Source organism: Rana temporaria, chromosome 6 (genome assembly GCF_905171775.1).
Source record: "Rana temporaria chromosome 6, aRanTem1.1, whole genome shotgun sequence".
Classification (NCBI taxonomy): domain Eukaryota; kingdom Metazoa; phylum Chordata; class Amphibia; order Anura; family Ranidae; genus Rana; species Rana temporaria.
In genome coordinates, this window is record NC_053494.1 from 5,811,263 (window position 1) to 5,834,912 (window position 23,650).

Consider the following 23,650-nt stretch of genomic DNA (forward strand, 5'->3'; position numbering starts at 1 on the left):
ATATAGATAGATAGATAGATAGATAGATAGATAGATAGATAGATAGATAGACAGACAGATAGATAGATAGATAGATAGATAGATAGATAGATAGATAGATAGATAGATAGATAGATAGATAGATAGATAGATAGATAGATAGATAGATAGATAGATATGCAGTATCCCTCTCTCTCTCTCTCTCTCTCTCTCTCTCTCTCTCTCTCTCTCTCTCTCTCTCTCTCTCTCTCTCTCTCTCTCTCTATCTAATACATACAGTATATATATATATATATATATATATATATATATATATATATATATATATATATATATGTATATATATATAGATAGATAGATAGATAGATCTCTCTCTCTCTCTCTCTCTCTCCCCCTCTCCCCCTCTCTCTCTCTCTCTCTCTCCCCTCCCCTCTCTCTCTCTCTCTCTCTCCCCTCCCCTCTCTCTCTCTTCCCTCTCTCTCTCTCTCTCTCTCTCTCTCTCTCTCTCTCTCTCTCTCTCTCTCTCTCCCTCTCCCCCTCTCTCCCCCTCTATAGAGAGAGAGAGAGATTTTTTTTAAGATTCTTGGTTAATTTTTTGCTGGATCGGATGACAAAGCAACAAATAAAAAAATATGTTTATGTATATACGATATCAGATACAACTTGCGTTTCTTTTTTTTCAACTCAATGTTACAATATAGTGTACAATACATAGATAGATAGATAGATAGATAGATAGATAGATAGATAGATAGATAGATAGATAGATAGATAGATAGATAGATAGATAGATGCAGTATCCCTCTATGTATATATATAAATATATATATAGATATATAGATATATATATATATATATATATATATATATATATATATATATATATATATTTATAAATATAAAATCAAGGTTTATCTGTTTGCCTGGATTAATGAAAAAAAATGACATATATAACATATATTTTATATGAATATTTGAATATTTACAGTACCCTGTTTTTAGTTCATTTTAGTTCATTTTTTACAAAATATATATTCCAATATCTTACAGAACTGTTGATGAATCTCTATAGCCCACAAAACATATTGTACTTTTTATGATCTTCTATTATTCTATTTGTTTATTTTTCTATTATTTTTGTACATTGTTATCGGTTTAGTGCTCTTCTGTCTACAATGGGAAAAAAAATATCAAAAAAGTTTTTGAAATTAAACATATTTGAGCATTTCAAAGGTCACCAAATTCCTCCTGGGGTAGAAGGAGGAAGAACAGTTGAAGAAAATGCACTGAGATCATAAAAAGAACGATAAAGCATTACAAAGTACAACGTTCTGCAGAATGAACTTCACAAGGGAACGCAGTTATGGTAATGCCTCCAGGAAAGCCTGGACACAAGTGCCGAGAGTTGGATACAAGGAATAATTATTTATCCTATGTCGGCTGAATATAGAGGATTATGGGAAAATCAAAGCTGCGGTCACAAATGAATTAGAGAGGTGTCTTCCTTTGGCCACATTCTGGAAGGAGTGAAGATCGGTGTGATATCTGGAGGAGAGGTATGATTGTCCTACAGCAATCACTGATACCGAGTGACGTGAATACTAAATGTTACTTATATGATTTTGAAGTTATCATTATAATAATTTAATGATTGTTTTGTGCAGCAGGAGGGTTGATTATATATTTTTTTTTGACACATGTATAAAAAAGATCATGAAATAATATACTGTAGACAGTTAAGTAAGGAATGGTTAGTGTGGTATATAAACAGGGGCGGACTGACCATTTAGGCATTTGGGCACTGCCCGGGGGCCCCATGCCCCTAGGAAGCCCCATCAGGGTTGCCAGACTCAGTAAAACCAGGGACAGTATGTAAAAATCTTTTTTTTTTACATCTGTCCCTGAAATGTCCGAAACCGACATCCTTTTGGTCTAAAAATCACAAGATTATATCTTCCCCGCCTCTCCAGTACCTTTTCAGTGTGTGTATTCTGTGTGTGTATATTGTGTGTCTGTGTGTGTATACTGTGTATGTATACTGTCTGTGTGTGTGTATTCTGTGTGACCCCATAATCTGTTGCCTGGGGGCCCCATAATCTCCTATTGCCCGGGGGCCCCATAATCTCCTATTGCCCGGGGGCCCCATAATCTCCTATTGCCCAGGGGCCCCATAATCTCCCATTGCCCAGGGGTCCCATAATCTCCTATTGCCCGGGGGCACCATAATCTCCTATTGCCCGGGGGCCCCATAATTTCTTATTGCCCGGGGGCCCCATAATCTCCTATTGCCCAGGGGCCCCATAATTTCCTATTGCCCGGGGGCCCCATAATCTCCTATTGCCTAGGGGCCCCATAATCTCCTATTGCCCGGGGGCCACATAATCTCCTATTGCCTAGGGGCCCCATAATCTCCTATTGCCCGGGGGGCCCTATAATCTCCTATTGCCCGGGGGCCCCATAATTTCCTATTGCCCGGGGGGCACCATAATCTTCTATTGCCCAGGGGCCCCATAATCTCCTATTGCCCAGGGGCCCCATAATCTCCTATTGCCCAGGGGTCCCCTAATCTCCTATTGCCCGGGGGCACCATAATTTCCTATTGCCTAGGGGCCCCATAATCTCCTATTGCCCGGGGGGCACCATAATCTTCTATTGCCCGGGGGCCCCATAATCTCCTATTGCCCGGGGGGGCCCATAATCTCCTATTGCCCGGGGGCCCCATAATCTCCTATTGCCTAGGGGCCCCATAATCTCCTATTGCCCGTGGGGCCTCATAATCTCCTGTTGCTCGGGGGCCCCATAATCTCCTATTGGCCGTGGGCCTCATAATCTCCTATTGCCCGGGGGCCCCATAATCTCCTATTGCCCGGGGGCCCCATGAGTTGTCAGTCCGCCACTGTATATAAATATACATTGCAAGTTGATAGTGACAGTGAACTTCAACGATAATTCTCCCAATTTGCTCCACAAGCAATTATCTCAGGGAAGTCTGGTGGTTACTCCAATTTACTACTATGAACCTATTCACAAGTATTGGGTCAGCTGATTGGTCTTCTGAGTCAGGTGTTTCATGAAAGGAGACAAAAGACATACCCCTCTTTACCAGGTACCATTAGAAGATAAGGTGATTGGGGAACGTATGTGTAATTTACCTGTGGGGGGGGGGGCAGATAAACTTGAATGCCGCGTACACGCGATCGGCCATTCCGACATCAAAACCAACGGATTGTTGGCTCAAACTTGTCTTGCGCACACACGGTCACACAAATGTTGTCGGAAATTTTGGAACCTCAAGAATGCGGTCATGTACAACACTATGACGAGCCGAGAAAAATGAAGTTCAGTGATTCTCAGCATGCGTACAATTTTTGCACGTCGGAAATGCATACAGACGCCCCCCATCCTCATTTGAATTAGGCGCGCTTACGCCGGCCACACTTTTACGATACGCCGTCGTAAGTTAGGAGGCAAGTACTTTGTGAATACAGCACTTGCCTCACTTGCCTCACTTACTTACTTACTTGTTGCATTGTTACCGCCGTAACAATGCAACAATCTACCTGAATCTAGCCCTAAATCTTTTGTTTGAAAACATCACCTGGGCAGCTCCATTTTCATTTACTTTATTTTTTGTCAACTTATTTCTTAGAAATGTTGCTAATGAATACACTATATTTTCAGAGTTAAAATACTGGAAACAAAAATTGCAACAATGGAGGAGATCGAGAGACAAACACTTGATAAGCTTTACCATATAAAAAGCATCATGAAAGAGGCACAAAGTAAGTCCCATGGGATGCAGATAACTCCGCCCAGCTTATATTATCTTTTTACACATACAGTATATATATTATTAAATGTGCAAATGTGGGTTAAACGTGGGAGACCATTTTCATTTTATATTTTTTATGTGTTGCTTATAAATGTACCCCCATCATTAACCACTTCAGCCCCGGAAGGATTTAGCCCCTTCAGCCCTGTACACACGATCGGATATCTGATGGAATCTGATCCGATCGATTTTTTCGTCGGATATCCGATGAAGCTGACTTTCATCAGTCTTGCCTACACACCATCAGTCAAAAATCCGATTGTGCCAAAACGCGGTGACGTAAAACACTACTACGAGCCAAAGAAATTAAATTCAATGCTTCCGAGCATGCGTCGACTTGATTCTGAGCAGGCGTGGATTTTTGTCATTCTTCGTCATTCATGTTGAATTGTCAAGTTAGTTCTGGCTATTTTACTGCTCCTCCTCTTTGGTTACAATCAGCCAATAACATTCATCATCATCATTATTTTAATTTTACTTCCCCCACCCAATTCCAGTAGCGATCTTTTCTCTCTATAATGTTGAATCTTTTCTCTCTATAATGTGGAATCTTTTCTCTCTATAATGTTGAATCTTTTCTCTCTATAATGTCAAATCTTTTCTCTCTATAATGTCAAATCTTTTCTCTCTATAATGTCAAATCTTTTCTCTCTATAATGTCAAATCTTTCCTCTCTATAATGTCAAATCTTTTCTCTCTATAATGTCAAATCTTTTCTCTCTATAATGTTGAATCTTTTCTCTCTATAATGTCGAATCTTTTCTCTCTATAATGTCGAATCTTTTCTCTCTATAATGTCAAATCTTTCCTCTCTATATTGTCAAATCTTTTCTCTCTATAATGGAATCTTTTCTCTCTATAATGTCGAATCTTTCCTCTCTATAATGTCAAATCTTTTCTCTCTATAATGTCAAATCTTTTCTCTCTATAATGTCAAATCTTTCCTCTCTATAATGTCAAATCTTTTCTCTCTATAATGTTGAATCTTTTCTCTCTATAATGTCGAATCTTTTCTCTCTATAATATCAAATCTTTCCTCTCTATAATGTTGAAACTTTTCTCTTTATAATGTAGAATCTTTTCTCTCTATAATGTTGAATCTTTTCTCTCTATAATGTCGAATCTTTTCTCTCTATAATGTCGAATCTTTCCTCTCTATAATGTCAAATCTTTTCTCTCTATAATGTCGAATCTTTTCTCTCTATAATGTCGAATCTTTTCTCTCTATAGTCGAATCTTTTCTCTCTATAATGTGGAATCTTTTCTCTCTATAATGTCGAATCTTTTCTCTCTATAATGTTGAATCTTTTCTCTCTATAATGTCGAATCTTTTCTCTTTATAATGTAGAATCTTTTCTCTCTATAATGTTGAATCTTTTCTCTCTATAATGTCGAATCTTTTCTCTCTATAATGTCGAATCTTTCCTCTCTATAATGTCAAATCTTTTCTCTCTATAATGTCGAATCTTTTCTCTCTATAATGTCGAATCTTTTCTCTCTATAGTCGAATCTTTTCTCTCTATAATGTGGAATCTTTTCTCTCTATAATGTCGAATCTTTTCTCTCTATAATGTTGAATCTTTTCTCTCTATAATGTCGAATCTTTTCTCTCTATAATGTTGAATCTTTTCTCTCTATAATGTCAAATCTTTTCTCTCTATAATGTCGAATCTTTTCTCTCTATAATGTCGAATCTTTTCTCTCTATAATGTCGAATCTTTTCTCTCTATAATGTCGAATCTTTTCTCTCTATAATGTTGAATCTTTTCTCCCTATAATGTCGAATCTTTTCTCTCTATAATGTCAAATCTTTTCTCTCTATAATGTCGAATCTTTTCTCTCTATAATGTTGAATCTTTTCTCCCTATAATGTCGAATCTTTTCTCTCTATAATGTCAAATCTTTTCTCTCTATAATGTCAAATCTTTTCTCTCTATAATATCGAATCTTTTCTCTCTATAATATCGAATCTTTTCTCTCTATAATGCCAAATCTTTTCTCTCTATAATGTCCAATCTTTTCTCTCTATAATGTCAAATCTTTTCTCTCTATAATATCGAATCTTTTCTCTCTATAATATCGAATCTTTTCTCTCTATAATGTTGAATCTTTTCTCTCTATAATATCGAATCTTTTCCTCTCTATATTGTCAAATCTTTTCTCTCTATAATATCGAATCTTTTCTCTCTATAATATCGAATCTTTTCCTCTCTATATTGTCAAATCTTTTCTCTCTATAATGGAATCTTTTCTCTCTATAATGTTGAATCTTTTCTCTCTATAATGTCGAATCTTTTCTCTCTATAATGTTGAATCTTTTCTCTCTATAATGTCAAATCTTTTCTCTCTATAATGTCAAATCTTTTCTCTCTATAATGTCAAATCTTTTCTCTCTATAATGTCAAATCTTTCCTCTCTATAATGTCAAATCTTTTCTCTCTATAATGTCAAATCTTTTCTCTCTATAATGTTGAATCTTTTCTCTCTATAATGTCGAATCTTTTCTCTCTATAATGTCGAATCTTTTCTCTCTATAATGTCAAATCTTTCCTCTCTATATTGTCAAATCTTTTCTCTCTATAATGGAATCTTTTCTCTCTATAATGTCGAATCTTTCCTCTCTATAATGTCAAATCTTTTCTCTCTATAATGTCAAATCTTTTCTCTCTATAATGTCAAATCTTTCCTCTCTATAATGTCAAATCTTTTCTCTCTATAATGTTGAATCTTTTCTCTCTATAATGTCGAATCTTTTCTCTCTATGTCGAATCTTTTCTCTTTATAATGTAGAATCTTTTCTCTCTATAATGTTGAATCTTTTCTCTCTATAATGTCGAATCTTTTCTCTCTATAATGTCGAATCTTTCCTCTCTATAATGTCAAATCTTTTCTCTCTATAATGTCGAATCTTTTCTCTCTATAATGTCGAATCTTTTCTCTCTATAGTCGAATCTTTTCTCTCTATAATGTGGAATCTTTTCTCTCTATAATGTCGAATCTTTTCTCTCTATAATGTTGAATCTTTTCTCTCTATAATGTCGAATCTTTTCTCTCTATAATGTTGAATCTTTTCTCTCTATAATGTCAAATCTTTTCTCTCTATAATGTCGAATCTTTTCTCTCTATAATGTCGAATCTTTTCTCTCTATAATGTCGAATCTTTTCTCTCTATAATGTCGAATCTTTTCTCTCTATAATGTTGAATCTTTTCTCCCTATAATGTCGAATCTTTTCTCTCTATAATGTCAAATCTTTTCTCTCTATAATGTCGAATCTTTTCTCTCTATAATGTTGAATCTTTTCTCCCTATAATGTCGAATCTTTTCTCTCTATAATGTCAAATCTTTTCTCTCTATAATGTCAAATCTTTTCTCTCTATAATATCGAATCTTTTCTCTCTATAATATCGAATCTTTTCTCTCTATAATGCCAAATCTTTTCTCTCTATAATGTCCAATCTTTTCTCTCTATAATGTCAAATCTTTTCTCTCTATAATATCGAATCTTTTCTCTCTATAATATCGAATCTTTTCTCTCTATAATGTTGAATCTTTTCTCCCTATAATGTCGAATCTTTTCTCTCTATAATGTCAAATCTTTTCTCTCTATAATGTCAAATCTTTTCTCTCTATAATGTCAAATCTTTTCTCTCTATAATATCGAATCTTTTCTCTCTATAATATCGAATCTTTTCTCTCTATAATGCCAAATCTTTTCTCTCTACAATTTCCAATCTTTTCTCTCTATAATGTTGAATCTTTTCTCTCTATAATGTCCAATCTTTTCTCTCTATAATATCGAATCTTTCCTCTCTACAATGTCGAATCTTTTCTCTCTATAGTCAAATCTTTCCCTCTATAAAATCTTTTCTCTCTATAATGTCCAATCTTTTCTCTCTATGTAGAATAATATTGGACTAATAGAGTTAAGGTTAGGCACATTCGACCGACGAAAATATAGCATTTGTTTATGTCGGATCTTTCGGTTTTCGTATCCTGCGCGTTCGTTTTCGTTTGTTAAAACGATAACGAAAATACCTGAAATTCGGACGAAAATGCATTCGGATGAAAACGAATGCACATGTCTACTCATTATCCCAGTTACAATATCAATAGTACTAACAGGAAATTGTAGATGTTATTTGCAGGTTAGAATAGTCCTGTTATCTCCTGTTTTAAATTCCATTTTTTAACTCACTGATTAGTCAAATTTCCACTTAGTCAAAGTTTCAGAAAGCAAAGGGTGAGCAAGCTCAGAGTGAGTTCCACAGAAAGTTATATAGTGCCTGCAGCACCTGTGAACAATTAACCCCTTCCAGCAGACTGAAGGAGGGAAAGAAAAAAAAATACTATTAAAGAGTGACAGAAAATGTGTTTTATAAAGATGCTGGCAAAGATCTCAGAGAAGAAACTAAAACAATTGCAACCACAAGCAATCACCAGCAGTCTAAAGCAAAACAGTTTTTCACTCTATACTCTTTTCTTGTCCAACAAATGTTTTATGTATAAAAGTTGCAAAACTGTATTCATGCGTTAAGATTTGTTTTGACCTTCATTATAAGCTGTTAATTTAAAGTGTCATGCATTCTACCAGGTCACAAGAGGCCCGGACGGTTTCAGAGAAGAATATCTAGGGTAAAAAATCTTTTCAACATTTATCTAATACTGTCTGTATTTTGTATAAAAATTTGGAATTTTACTAGCATACATCTTATATTATTTTATACAATTTTCTAAACGTTGTGTTCCCTAAAATTTGATATAAACTCTTCTTCATATGATCAGAGGACATCAGGACACAAGGTTGGGATCTTCTGTTCGGAGGAGATGAACACCAGATGGCTAGAAGAAGTGTTGAGTTCTAAGATTTTTAATGGTCAAGTTAGGAAGTTTGAATGCATCATATTTAAAGGCAAAAAGAACATAAAAGAGGACGCTTCCAAGTACACTTTCTGCATCTGCCTTTGTAATAGGCAAAACTGGACCCACATTGTGTCATCTCCATGGAGAGAGGCGGTGGAGATACTTTTGGGTAAGAGCCACACAGACCATTAAGGTCTTGAAGAACAACAATTAACTGACACTAGAAAAAAAATACATGCAACATACTGTAATGCCGCGTACACACGCTCAGAATTTCCGACAACAAATGTTCGATAGGAGCTTTTTGTCAGAAATTCTGACCGTGTGTAGGCTCCATCGGACATTTACTGTCGGAATTTCCGACAGCAAAAATTTGAAAGCTGGTTCTCAAATTTTCCAACAACAAAATCCGTTCTCCTAAATTCCGATTGTGTGTGGACAAATTCCGATGCACAAAATTCCACGCATGCTCTGAATCAAGTACGAGACGAAAGCGCTCGGTCTGGTAAAACTAGCGTTCGGAATGGAGATAGCGCATTCGTCACGCTGTAACGGACTGAAAAGCACGAGGCTGAAAACCGCAAACCGTCTCTCACCAAACTTCTACTAAAATGACTGGTATTGAACGTCCCTTTTGTAGTGCTGTCGTACCGTGTTGTACGTGACCGCGTTCTTGGCGAACTGAATTTCTGAGCAACATTTGTGTGACCGTGTGTATGCAAGACAAGTTTGAGCCAACATCTAAAAAATACACGGTTTTGTTGTCGTAATGTCCGATCGTGTGTACGCGGCATAAGACTAGGATGCAATTACATTTTTGACGGAATCCTTTGTAATTAATTAATACTGCACTATGATTTGATTTACTTTGGCATTATCCTGGTTATTGGTGAATGATTTGGAGCAAAACGGAATCCACATAGAGAGCAGGAGAGGATACCAAGGGATCCTGCTATACAAAGTCCCTAGGAGAACAGAGCACTTTATGGTCTTCATATAACTAGGTTTCCAATTCCTGGGGTGAGTTACGCATTTTTACAATCCCGTGGTGATTCACGAGGTTGAAGGATATAAAAAAAAGAAGAGGACCCAATTGAAGTTCTTTATTTTGTGTTGAGTTATGATATTTGAACTTGGGACATGGATATTGATATTTACATTTTGGTTTTAGTAGTATTTTTTTTTTCACTTGATTTGATTGAACATGAGTACATAAGTGATAGTGTCGGTACTTTGTATATTTAGAGTGCTACACAAGTGTGAATGAGGCCTTACTTTTTATTAAAAGTCAGCAGCTACAAGAAGTGTAGTTGCTGACTTTTAATAAACAGACACTTACCTGCTCCACGTTCCAGCAACACGGCCGCTCCTTTCCCCCCCTCCCCGGCCGGTGCCTCCATTTATAGTGTGGGCACCGGCTGTGACAGCTTTCAGGCTTCACGGCCAGGCACTCACTGCGCATGCGCGAGACGCGCTGCGCTCTATGAGTGGACAGGCGATCTCCTGGGACCTGTCACGGAGGGGCCACCTAAGGCGAGAGGAGAAGTCGCCTAGGTGGTTCCTGGGTGGAAGTAGGAAGTGGGACAGGAAGTCCCACTTCTACCGAAGCCCCCACTCCCCCCCCCCCAAAAAAAATATTACATGCCAAATGTGGCATGTAAGGGGGCGAGGAGTGCTTAAAGCAGAAGTTCCACTATTGGAATTGTCATGACTGACAGAAAACAAAAGATGGACATAAAAGCAATAAAAAGAGACAGAAAAAGCCGTGTATAGTAAAGTTCTGTTGTCATCTTTGTTTTTTTCTCTTTGTATTTTGTACAGGACTGAGGCCCCTGATAGTGGTGATTCTTGATGCGAAGGACAGCAGTGAGAATGGGAAGAAGAAGATTCTACAGACCCTGAGCAATGCTGGAATAGAAAGCAGACATCTCTTTCTCTTTAGCAGATCAGATACCCGCACACAGCACCCCAGTCCAAAAATCCAGACAGAACCAGAGCCCAGAGGTTAGCTTGAAAAACTGTGTAAGAAACGGAAGCACAGGACGGGATTAGGACATTGATACAGAACAATAATTGGTTTTAGATAAATACCTTCAAGGCTTATGAACTTAGGAAAAGACCCCAAGTGTTTGGGTAAAGAAGTTAAGACTTTAAATTAGATCTAAACCCAATTACAGAAGTATAATCTGCTTATATTTTGGCTTGCCTCGTTCCTTCATCCCAATTAACAAGCCAATAAAAAATGTTTTAACAACTTGCTGCCCCCGAGCAGTAGATTTACAGCTAGTGGGTGGCAACTACAGGCTCAGCAACACTGCCACAATCCCATGACTGATGTGTCGGGTGGACACAGCGGATTACAGCGCTTAGTGCCCGCCCACTGTAAACGGCCGGGGTGTCACGTGATCGCTATGAGCAATCATAGAGATCAGAGAAAATAACCGCCCAGTAGTCTTCAAAGAACCTCCTCACTGGAACCAAACCATGGGTGCCGGCAATGCAATAGTGATGAAAAAATACGAAGGAAACTTGGACAGCCGTACTCCAAAAATGTTCTTTTAATTTAAATCGATCACAAAATAAACATGCCACAGCAAAAAAATTGGAACAAAAGCTAACGTTTCGCACCGTAGCTTCAGTGCTTAGTCATAGCTAGTACTAGCTACAGTGCGAAACGTTAGCTTTTGTTCCAATTTTTTTGCTGTGGCATGTTTATTTTGTGATCGATTTTAATTAAAAGAACATTTTTGGAGTGCGGCTGTCCAAGTTTCCTTTGTATTTTTGCAATCATATAGATCACTTGATAACTTGAAAGGAAACTGTTTCGGTTTTCATTCATGACATTTTGCTTAATATCGTGAAGTTGTGGTTGGTCACAAGTGATCACAGCATCACAATAGTAAACACTGTCATGAATGAAATCCATTCATGACTGTTCAAAGGATAGCTTATTTAAAAGGTTGATGATCCCCGGAGATGATGGGGGGGGGGGGCACCAAAGTGTAAATCTTGACACAGCCCTCTACATGTTTCGCAGCTTTGGACTCTTCCTCAGGAGGAGAGGCATGTTCGGGGCAGCCCCTGGTATTTCGTCCTACTAAACCATTTTGAATGATGGCACCCGCCCCAACTTGTAGATTAATCAGATTGAGGCGTTCCTCCATATCATGCATCATCATCCTGTCACATGTGTCTTTGATGAGAACTACAAGAGGCCAGGCTGACATGGTCCACCATTGTCACTGTCAGGAAGTTAAAGCTAGAACAAGTGTATATTGACACAAAGTCGCAGAAAGAGGCTCAAAGAGATCAGAAACACTGAGATGCAGATGCAAAAAGCTTAATTTATAAGAAAAAAACTGTATTCACAAGTTTTCACTTAAAGTGGTTGTAAATGCAAAAAGTGCATTCTATGCATTAGGTTAAAAAACCTTCTGTGTGCAGCAGCCCCCCTCAGCTCCCCTAATACTTACCTTAGCCCCATCATAATACAATGAGAGACTCGGCTGCCCTGGACTCTCACCTCCTCATTGGCTCAGACAGCAGTGAAGCGCCATTGGCTCCCGCTGCTATCATTCAAAGTCAGCTAGCCAATGAGGAAAGAAGGGGGTGGGGCCAGGACACAGCTCTGTGCCTGAATGGATACACAGAGCTGCGGCTTGGTTCAGGTGTCCCCATAGCAAGCTGATTTCTGTGGGGGCACTCAACAGGGGGGAGGGGCCTGGAGCACCGAAATGGGACCACGAAAAGAGGAGGATCCGGGCTGCTTTGTGCAAAACCACTACACAGAGCAGGTAAGTATAACATGTTTGTGTTTTTTAACAAAAACAAAACATAAAATTTAGTATCACTTTAACCCAAAAGTCCTAATTTGGACTACTGTATGTGTCAGCCACATGTTTGATTGCTAGCTATTGGGAAATCACCCCTTTTACCGCCTTTTGTTATTGTATGTGTATTTTTTACCCCTGAAGTAGTTACCAACCCCTACCCCCACCCCTAACCCTACCCCTAACCCTACCCGTAACCCTAGCCCCTAACCTCTACCCCATACCCTAACCCCTAAACCCTAACTATTTTACAGCAAAATATTTTCATTAATCTATTCAATAGGTCCTGATGTTGGCAATGCAAAAGAGAAAAAAAACAGTCTATTTGATACACTGAAAAAAAAATTGACAAATCGTAGTAATCGTAGTAAAAAAGGTAAAAGTTTATTTTCTTTATTGTTCATTGTTACTGGAAATCTCAAAAGTCATCACTAGGTTCACCCCTTTGGCCATTTATGGAACCCCTCCCATTGGTAGGGCTGAAATGTATATTCTGTCAAATAAAAAAAAGAAAATACTGTAAAAAGATGGGGAGGGGTTGAGATGGGGATAGGGAAAGAAACAAAGAGAGAGAGAGAAAGAGAGAAAGAAAGAGAGAAAGAAAGAGAGAAAGAAAGAAAGAAAGAGAGAAAGAGAGAAAGAGAGAAAGAAAGAAACAAAGAAAGAAAGAAAGAAAGAAAGAAAGAAAGAAAGAAAGAAAGAAAGAAAGAAAGAAAGAAAGAAAGAAAGACCCCGTACACACGATTGGATATCTGATGGAATGTAATGCGATGGATATCGGATGAAGTTGACTTTCATCAGTCTTGCCTACACACCATTGGTCAAAAATCCGACGCGATGAGAAAAATGAAAAAAAATGAAGTTCAATACTTCCGAGCATGCGTCGACTTGATTCTGAGCACGTGTGGATTTTTGACCGATGGACTTCAACACAGACAATCGTTTTTTTCTATCAGTTTTTTATCCATAGGAGAATTTTTTAAAACATGTCCTATTTTCTTTTACCGATGGAAAACAAACCGATGGGGCCCACACGCGATCGGTTTGTCAAATGAAAACGGTCCATCGGTCCGTTTTCATCAGACAAACCTATCGTGTGTACAGGGCTAAAGGAGACCAACATATAGGTGAATTTTGAATTGTGCCATCATCATTATGGTACTAAGAGGGAGGCAAGCTTGTTGGCAATCATTTTCGGACAACATTGCTTGGAGTCTTCCTACATGTATTTTTTACTCCAAAATATGCTACATAACACGGGAAGGAAGGAGGAATATATATTGATTATACTGTTACCAGAATATCTCTTCCCTGAAGCTCATCTTAAATAATTAACCCATCTTCTTCTGTTTCCTGAAGTCCTGAAGTCATGTTAGTTGTACTCTAATAGCTAGATTCAGGTAGGGCGGCGCATCTTTGAGGCGGCATAGCGTATTGTATTTCTGCTACGGCGCCGTAAGTCAGAGAGGCAAGTGCTGTATTCACAAAGCACTTGCCTCCTAAGTTACGGTGGCGTAGCGTAAATGGGGCCGGCGTAAGCGCGCCTAATTCAAATGAGGATGAGGGGGGCGTGTTTTATGTAAATGATTGGTGACCCGACGTGATTGACGTTTTTTACGAATGGCACATGCGCCGTCCGTGTACATATCCCAGTGTGCATTGCTCCAAAGTACGCCGCAAGGACGTATTGGTTTTGACGTGAACGTAAATTACGTCCAGCCCCATTCACGGACGATTTACGCAAACGATGTAAAATTTTCAAATTTCTACGCCAAACTCAACGGAAGCGCCACCTAGTGGCCAGCGTAACTGCTGCACCCTTAGATACGACGGCGTAGGAGACTTACGCCGCTCGTATCTTAGCCTAATTTAAGCGTATCTGGTTTCAAGAATACGCTTAAATTTAGGACGGCGTAGATTCAGAGTTACGTCGGCGTATCTACTGATACACCGGCGTAAAGCTATCTGAATCCAGCTATAAAACTTGCTTCAGGTAGGAAAGAAGAATACGTAACTATTATTATACTGTTAGTCCTCGTTTTCACTTGCTTCAAAACGTGGCATTTGACCCACATTTTTGAAGCACTCTGAATGCCAATCAGAGCAGCAATCCCTAAATAAAATGGTAACCTTACAGTCCTGCACAAACTATTGAGTTTGCTTTTCTTTACTTCAGACATTATACCCCACACCACTTTCTTGTAGCTTCAGTGTATCTCCAAAGCCTCCATAGAAGTCCATCACAGTGTTCCCTAACCGCACCTGCAACAGTAGAAGGGAGCTTCAGAGTTAGCTTCACTTTGCATTTCATGTATTGGAAACAATAGAAAGCCAACACACAGGGCATTTTTCAAACTTCATTAAAGCTTAAAAAAAGTCACAAAAGCATCAAAAATGTATGCTAAAGCGGTAGGCGCTTTCATGTGTGTTATTAAACAACACAAGTGTAAACAAGCTCTGTCCCTTGCCTGGAGTTCATCTTTAATAATGGACCCATCTTCTTCTGTCTCCTGACCTCTCCCTCCATGGGATATCATGCTGTTCCAGGTTCCCGGCCTCCACTTCCCAACCTAGACACCCCAGACCAGGACAGATCTAGGAATCCTTCCGTCTCCTATCCAGGACACACACAAGAAAAGCCTTCTTATAAAGGTGAGAACGTATTTAAAGACTGTAATAATGTGTCTTCTGTTTCAATAGAATGTACATCTGTTGACGGCAAATCTGTGTTTTTTTTATATAGAATCTACAAAAATAGAATGTCCTCCCAGTTATTCCAAACTCCCAAAGGTACGTTTTGTTTCTTCTGTCAATAAACAAAAAAAAAGTTGATTTGCCTTGTTGATTTTAGGAGAAGAGCAATTTGATTTGCCAGGTTATACCAAGGTTGAGGTTGATTCCTCTAAAGCAGTATTTCAAAATCTTGGCTGGCTTGACATCTAAGGCCCTGTACACAGGATCAGTCCAAACTAATGAAAACGGACTGAAGTTCAGTTTCATCGGTTCACTGATGAAGCTGACTGATGGTCTGATGTGCCTACACACCATCTGTTCAAAAACCGATCGAGCCCAAGGCGGTGACGTAAAACACAACGACGTGCAGAGAAAAATGAAGTTCAATGCTTCCAAGCATGCGTCGACTTGATTCTGAGCATGCCCGGGTTTGGAACCGATGCTTTTGCGTACTAACCTTTGGTTTTGACCAATCGGTTACCAGTCCATCAGTTCAATTTTAAAGCAAGTTCTAAATTTCTGGACCGAAGGATAACAGACTGATGGGGCACACACACGGTCGGTTTGGACCGATGAAACTGAACTTCAGTCCGTTTTCATCAGTTTGGACTGATCGTTAGTGTTGCTCACGAATATTCGCATTGTGAATATTCGTTACGAATATGGCATATTCGAATATTCGCGAATAACTCGAATTTCGCGGCCAAAATTCGCTATTCCGAATATTCGTATTTTTTCAAATTTATTTTTAAAACAGATCACATCCTATCGACGTCTAAAAGCATTGCTGGTATGATTAGAGACCCTGGGCCGAGTAGCTAAGCTGAGGCAATCCTTTTATGTTGCCGAATATTCGCAATCGCGAATATTCAATTTCTGAATATTCGCGAATACTTTCTCCGCCCTTCTTTTGCATCAGAGCCAATCAGAGTTCTCCTACCACAGTTGTCAAAATTTCGCAATCAATTTCGCATTCGCATTAGCGAAATTTCGATAAAATATCACGAATATTCGCGAATACTTTCTCCGCCCTTCTTTTGCATCAGAGCCAATCAGAGTTCTCCTACCACAGTTGTCAAAATTTCACAAATCAATTTCGCATTCGCATTAGCGAAATTTCGATAAAATATCACGAATATTCGCGAATACTTTCTCCGCCCTTCTTTTGCATCAGAGCCAATCAGAGTTCTCCTACCACAGTTGTCAAAATTTCGCAATCAATTTCGCATTAGCGAAATTTCGCAAACAAAATTTTTTGATAAAATATCACGAATATTCGATTTTAGCGAATATTTCACGAATATTCGTCTATATATTCGTGATATATCGCGAAATCGAATATGGCGTATTCCGCTCAACACTACTGATCGTGTGTACAGGGCCTAAGACTCAGTTCATCCCAGGATTTGGAATCTGACTTGTGAGAGCCCAAGTCGCATGGCATAGGAAATCCCAAGTTAGTCAATGAGAGTTGTCTACCCGTGGATGCTGGGTGGCAGACGGCTCCAGGGACACTGTGCGTAAAGGCCTTGCTGTGGACTATTAGCCAGAAACTAATCATGTGCCAGAAGCTGCTATTTGGACTGGGGCTGCTCTGATAGAGTCCTGAATATACTGGCCATTAACTCCAGGATTGGCTGCTGTATGATGATTTGTCCCAACTCGCTATTAAAGGGGTTGTAAATGATTTTTTTTTTTCATAACAAGCATCCTTTACCTGCAGACATTCCTCTTTTCACTTCCTCATTGTTGGTTTTTGCTCAGAAGTTGCTCTATTTCTTCTCTGTTCTGTTCACTTCCTGCTTGTCTGATTGTTACTGACCCCCGTGAAGGGAGACTTTACTGCGGTGGTCAGTGACGTGCTCGCCCCCTCCTGGGAACTACATCTGTGCGGCAGGATGCTCTCTACGTGTTAGAGACTTCAAGGAGGTGTGAATTACTGGGCGTGCCGCAATTAGGGTGACCACATTTCCAAACTGCCATTCAGGGACACCCCCCCCCCCCCCAAAAAAAGACGTTTTTTTTACATATTTTTTTGCCAGTTTTGGGGGCAGGGGCGTATCATGAAATCAGCGGGCCTGTGTGCAAGATCAAAAGTGGGCCCTAGGCCCCATCTAATGCCGCCACTGTGCCCCATCTAATGCCGCCACTGTGCCCCATCAAATGCAGTCACGTGTGCCCCATCAAATGCAGTCGCGTGTGCCCCATCAAATGCAGTCACTAGTGCCCCATCAAATGCAGTCACTAGTTGTGCCCCATCAAATGCAGTCACTAGTTGTGCCCCATCAAATGCAGTCACTAGTTGTGCCCCATCAAATGCAGTCACTAGTTGTGCCCCATCAAATGCAGTCACTTGTGCCCCATCAAATGCAGTCACTTGTGCCCCATCAAATGCAGTCACTTGTGCCCCATCAAATGCAGTCACTAGTTGTGCCCCATCAAATGTAGACACCTGTGCCCCATCAAATGCAGTCACTTGTGCCCGTGAAATGTCATCACTGTGCCCCATCTAATGCCGCCACTGTTCCCATCATATGCACCTACTTGTGCCCCATCAAATGCACCTACTGTTCCCCATCAAATGCCGCCACTGTGCCCCATCAAATGCCGCCACTGTGCCCCATCAAATGCCGCCACTGTGCCCCATCAAATGCCATCATTGTGCCCCATCAAATGTTCCCACTGTGCCACATAAAATGCTGCCAGTGTGTCCTGCAATTGTTGCTACTGTGCCCCTTCAGATGCTGCCAGTGTGTCCAGCAATTGCCGCCAGTGTGCCCAATAAAATGCTACCAGTGTGCCGAACAATTGCTGCTACTGTGCCCCATCAGATGCTGCCAGTGTGCCCATAAATTGTTGCTACTGTGCCCCATCAAATGCTGCCAGTGTGCTAATGAATTGTCGCTACTGTGCCCCCATCAGATGCTGCCAGTGTGCCCATGAATTGTCGCTACTGTGCCCCATCAAATGCCAGTGTGCCCATGAATTGTCGCTACTGTGCCCCCATCAGATGCTGCCAGTGTGCCCATGAATTGTTGCTATTGTGCCCCATCAAATGCCAGTGTGCCCATAAATTGTCGCTATTGTGCCCCATCAAATGCCAGTGTTCCCATAAATTGTCGCTACTGTGCCCCATCAAATGCCAGTGTGCCCATAAATTGTCGCTACTGTGCCCCATCAGATGCTGCCACCCAGTGTCAATTGCCCCTATTTGCTCACCTTTTGATATGGAGTCATATAATGGAGATGGAGTGACTGTCTGACTGACTCCTCGTCTGGTCACTGGTGTTGGTGGGGGGTCTGAGAGGCAGAGGAGGGGGGTCTGAGAGGCAGAGGATGGGGGTCTGAGAGGCAGAGGATGGGGGTCTTAGATGGGGGTCTGAGAGGCAGAGGATGGGGGTCTTAGAGGCAGAGGATGGGGGTCTTAGAGGCAGAGGATGGGGGTCTTAGAGGCAGAGGATGGGGGTCTGACAGGCAGAGGATGGGGGTCTGACAGGCAGAGGATGGGGGTCTGACAGGCAGAGGATGGGGGGTCTGACAAGCAGAGGATGGGGGGTCTGACAAGCAGAGGATGGGGGGTCTGACAAGCAGAGGATGGGGGTCTGAGAGGCAGAGCATGGGGGTCTGAGAGGCAGAGCATGGGGGTCTGAGAGGCAGAGGATGGGGGTCTGAGAGGCAGAGGATGGGGGTCTGAGAGGCAGAGGATGGGGGTCTTAGATGGGGGTCTGAGAGGCAGAGGATGGGGGTCTTAGAGGCAGAGGATGGGGGGTCTGACAGGCAGAGGATGGGGGTCTGACAGGCAGAGGATGGGGGTCTGACAGGCAGAGGATGGGGGTCTGACAGGCAGAGGATGGGGGTCTGACAGGCAGAGGATGGGGGTCTGACAGGCAGAGGATGGGGGTCTGACAGGCAGAGGATGGGGGTCTGACAGGCAGAGGATAGGGGTCTGAGAGGCAGAGGATGGGGGTCTTAGAGGCAGAGGATGGGGGTCTTAGAGGCAGAGGATGGGGGTCTGACAGGACGAGGATGGGGGTCTGACAGGCAGAGGATGGGGGTCTGACAGGCAGAGGATGGGTGTCTAACAGACAGAGGATGGGGGTCTGACAGGCAGAGGATGGGGGTCTGACAGGCAGAGGATGGGGGTCTTAGAGGCAGAGGATGGGGGTCTGACAGGCAGAGGATGGGGGTCTGACAGGCAGAGGAGGGGGGTCTGAGAGGCAGAGGAGGGGGGTCTGAGAGGCAGAGGATGGGGGTCTGAGAGGCAGAGGATGGGGGTCTTAGATGGGGGTCTGAGAGGCAGAGGATGGGGGTCTTAGAGGCAGAGGATGGGGGTCTTAGAGGCAGAGGATGGGGGTCTGACAGGCAGAGGATGGGGGTCTGACAGGCAGAGGATAGGGGTCTGAGAGGCAGAGGATGGGGGTCTTAGAGGCAGAGGATGGGGGTCTGACAGGCAGAGGATGGGGGTCTGACAGGCAGAGGATGGGGGTCTTAGAGGCAGAGGATAGGGGTCTGAGAGGCAGAGGATGGGGGTCTTAGAGGCAGAGGATGGGGGTCTGACAGGCAGAGGATGGGGGTCTTAGAGGCAGAGGATGGGGGTCTTAGAGGCAGAGGATGGGGGTCTGACAGGCAGAATAGGGGGCTGAAACAGACCACATAGCGCTGTCCCTCCTCTGCTCACCCTGCCCCCTCTCAGTGTGCTGGCATGTATGTACAGGATGCCTGGTACGGTACCTGATAGCCAGCAGTGTGGCAGCGCCTAGTCTCCCTCTAGATCCGGTGGTGCTCGCTGCTCCCCATGTTCTTTTTTTCCGGGTTCCCACTTCCCAGCCAGCCTGTTCTCCACTCCTCCGGCCCGGGCCGCGCGGCGCACGGTTCTTGAAGCAGAGGAGTTGGAGGCATCCAAGTTCTGGGAGCTGGGGGGGGGGGAGGCAGACCTCATCTCTTCGGTGGTCAGGGAGCTTTTACATCCAACTCCCCCCCTCCCTGGCCACCTTCTCCGAATCCCTGCTGGCTGCTGTCTGCTGGCACGCTCCTGCTGCATAAAAAAAGTGCCGATGCCAGAGAGCGGTGAGCGGCGGATTACTGCTTCAAATGTCTGGCCCTGATTGGGCCCCAGGCTGTGCCCACTCGGTAAGACGGCCCTGGCCGCGGTAGGTGACGCTGCTGCTCTCTCTGCTGTGGCTGGCCGCTGGAGGAGGAGGAGGTGGGGGTGGAGTCGGAGCCGCAGAGAGAGAGCGGGACACGGTGACGTCACTGGTTGCTACACGCCAAGCGGGGCGTCCCTAGCAACCAGTGATTTAGAATGATTTTATTACAGCGGCACTGTGTCAGCAGCGGCAGTGAGTGTGGCAGACTGGCAGGCAGTTGATTCCGGGACTGTCTATTGTCCCGGTTTGAAGGCTCCCGGGACACGGGACAAAAATGTATATTACGGGACGATCCCGGGCAAACCGGGACACGTGGTCACCCTAGCCGCAATGCACACTGGGAAATGTAGTTCTTACATGAACGAGCGCCGCAAACCAGGAAGGGAATGAGAGAACAGAAACTAGAATGCCGGAGGTGATATAGATGAAGGAATTTAATAGGAATGTACTTTTTAACAGAATCATTACACTATTCTGTCTGTCTATCTTGCAGACATGGGCCCAGATTCAAGTAGAATCGCGCAATATTTGCGCGGGCAAAGAGCAAATTTTTTTCTCTGCGCCCATGCAAATATTGCGCTTTGCCCGCGATTCACGGAGCAGTTGCTCCGTAAATTGCGCGGGCAATATGCTAAGCAGCCGGGCGCAAGGCTGCCTAATGTAAATGATCCCGCCGGGGGCGGGAATCATTTAAATTAGGCGCGCTCCCGCGCCGAGCGAACAGCGCATGCTCCGTCGGGAAACTTTCCTGACGTGCATTGCGGCAAATGACGTCGCAAGCACGTCATTTGCTTGTAAGTGAACGTGAATGGCGTCCAGCGCCATTCACGGTTCACTTACGTAAACGACGTGAAATTTGAACGTCGCGAGCGGGAGGCGCAGCTATACTTTAGCATTGGCTGCGCCTGCTATTAGCAGGAGCAACCTTATGCTAAAGGCGCCGTACGGAAACTCTGTACCTTGCGTACGCAGGGCCCGCGCAACTTTTGTGAATCGGTGGTAGTATGCAATTTGCATACTACACGCCGATCACAAAGGCCGCGCCCCCTAGCGGCCAACGCAAGAATGCAGCCTGGGATGTGAAGGCATAAGGAGGCTTATGTTTGTCACATCCTAGGCTGCATTCGGTGTAACGAGGTTCCTGAATCAGGAGCACTCGTTACACCGGAGCAAGTAAGCACTTGCGCCACGCAACTATGGTTGCGCGGGCGCAAGTGCTTCTTGAATCTGGGCCATTAATTTTAGGCAAAAAAATGTTTTCCTTTACAACTCCTTTAAGGTTTAATGTTTTGGAGTATGCTGTGTCATTAAACCCTTCTCCTGGTAAAGTTCTTCAGCAATAAATATGTCAAAGACATCCCCTAGACTGACCTTGAAAAGTTGGTATGCATGGGACTATGGTTGTGTCACTGGCAGCCTCTGTACTACATTGGGGGACCTGGGTATATTCTCAGCAACATAGGCGTGCACACAGGGTGTGCCAGGTGTGCCCAGGCACACCCTTATCGCCCTTTACAGCACAGATTCCCCCTACTTCCTCGGCTCCTTCCTTCCCCCTGCAGTGCTACCAGCTTCCCTCCTCTCCCACCAGCTGTTGCTGCAAGGAAGTTTTAGGATGAGTGGAGGAAGGGGCCGGTATATATGTAATTGACCATCTCCTTCCCTTTCTAAATGAGCATTGTGAGTGATCAGTAGTGTGTGTTTGAGCTTTGGGGTGCACACCCTAATGCCATAAACTGCGTACACCTATTCTCAGCAACCCCTTCAGTTGTAAGCGCTACACCAGGGATGTGGTGCTCTACAGCACAACCTGTATATAGGCTTAAAAAGGAATTAATAGAAGTCTACAACTCAGTCATAAGCCAAGATGTAATTGCAAGCTAAATATAGCAGTGCTTAGTCTATTTGATGAAACTATGAACATGGGTGTCCGCAAAGGGGGGACAAGTGCCCTCCCCCCTGGAATCAGGGAGCAGTAAGGTTTCCGCACACAGACCCTGATGTCCATGAGCGGTCCTTGCAGGGTCCGCCATGGCCGCCACTGACATTTTCCTGGGTCTGCTGCTCTCTGACTCTCTGGCTGGGCTGCTCAGCCATTCGTCACCAGTTCCTCCTGTGTACTGTGTGGAGAGAGATGTAGATCTGGCCGGCGTGGCGCTGCCCACTTAAGTGGAGTGGTGGTGGAGTCCTGCCTGCATGCAGAGTGATGTTTGGGACTGTCTGGGGGAGGGACTTGCTGGGCAGCGGCCGCCCAGCACAGAAGAGAGAACCGGAGAACAGGCAGGCAGCCTGAGCCGAGGAGGAGGACTAAGCAAGGAGGACTTGTGCAGTGGAAAGTATATATATATATATATATATATATATATATATATATATATATATATATATATATATATATATATATATATATAATATATTCTTTGCAGAGGGAGAGGTCGGAGAGCTTGGAGTGTGGTGCTGCAGGAAAACCTGGGGTTTCTGATCCATATACAGGTGCAAAAAAGGTAAGAGTAAGAAAACTAAGTAAAGGGGGATCTATTTTATGGGGGACCTGCCCTGGCCTGGCCTGCTCTATAGGGGATCTATATGAAGGACCCTGGCCTGGCCTGCTCTAAAGGGGGATCTATATGGGGGACCCTGGCCTGCTCTAAAGGGGATCTAAATTGGGGACCCTGGCCTGGTCTGCTCTAAAGGGGGATCTTTATGGGGGACCCTGACCTGGCCTGCTCTAAAGGGGATCTATATGGGGACCCTGGTCTGGCCTGCTCTAAAGGGGATCTATATGGGGGACCCTGGCCTGGCCTGCTCTTAAGGGGATCTAAATTGGGGACCCTGGCCTGGTCTGCTCTAAAGGGGGATCTATATGGGGGACCCTGACCTGGCCTGCTCTAAAGGGGGATCTATATGGGGGACCCTGACCTGGCCTGCTCTAAAGGGGATCTATATGGGGGACCCTGGCCTGGCCTGCTCTAAAGGGGATCTAAATGGGGGACCCTGGCCTGGTCTGCTCTAAAGGGGGATCTATATGGGGGGACCCTGACCTGGCCTGCTCTAAAGGGGGATCTATATGGGGGACCCTGACCTGGCTTGCTCTAAAGGGGGATCTATATGGGGGACCCTGGCCTGGCTTGCTCTAAAGGGGGATCTATATGGGGGACCCTGGCCTGGTCTGCTCTAAAGGGGATCCATATGGGGGATGCAGATTCTGCATGTGCATTTTTTTTATAATTCAGTTGTAGTGCCTTAATCATGTGTATATGAATAATG

General features: G+C 43.1%; 2 protein-coding genes across 2 annotated transcripts in view; both read left to right on the forward strand.

The window, feature by feature from the left end:
* LOC120942951 overlaps positions 1 to 23,650 on the forward strand; it is a 116,458-nt gene that overhangs the window by 64,705 nt on the left and 28,103 nt on the right. The window lies entirely within an intron of this gene.
* LOC120942954 lies at positions 1,151 to 23,130 on the forward strand. The gene is made up of 9 exons (XM_040355945.1): positions 1,151 to 1,535; positions 3,661 to 3,761; positions 8,405 to 8,445; positions 8,596 to 8,842; positions 10,495 to 10,677; positions 12,787 to 12,879; positions 15,051 to 15,155; positions 15,247 to 15,293; positions 22,810 to 23,130. Exons 2-9 carry the CDS (start codon positions 3,692 to 3,694, stop codon positions 22,996 to 22,998), a joined length of 975 nt encoding a protein of 324 aa, XP_040211879.1. The 5' UTR covers positions 1,151 to 1,535; positions 3,661 to 3,691; the 3' UTR covers positions 22,999 to 23,130.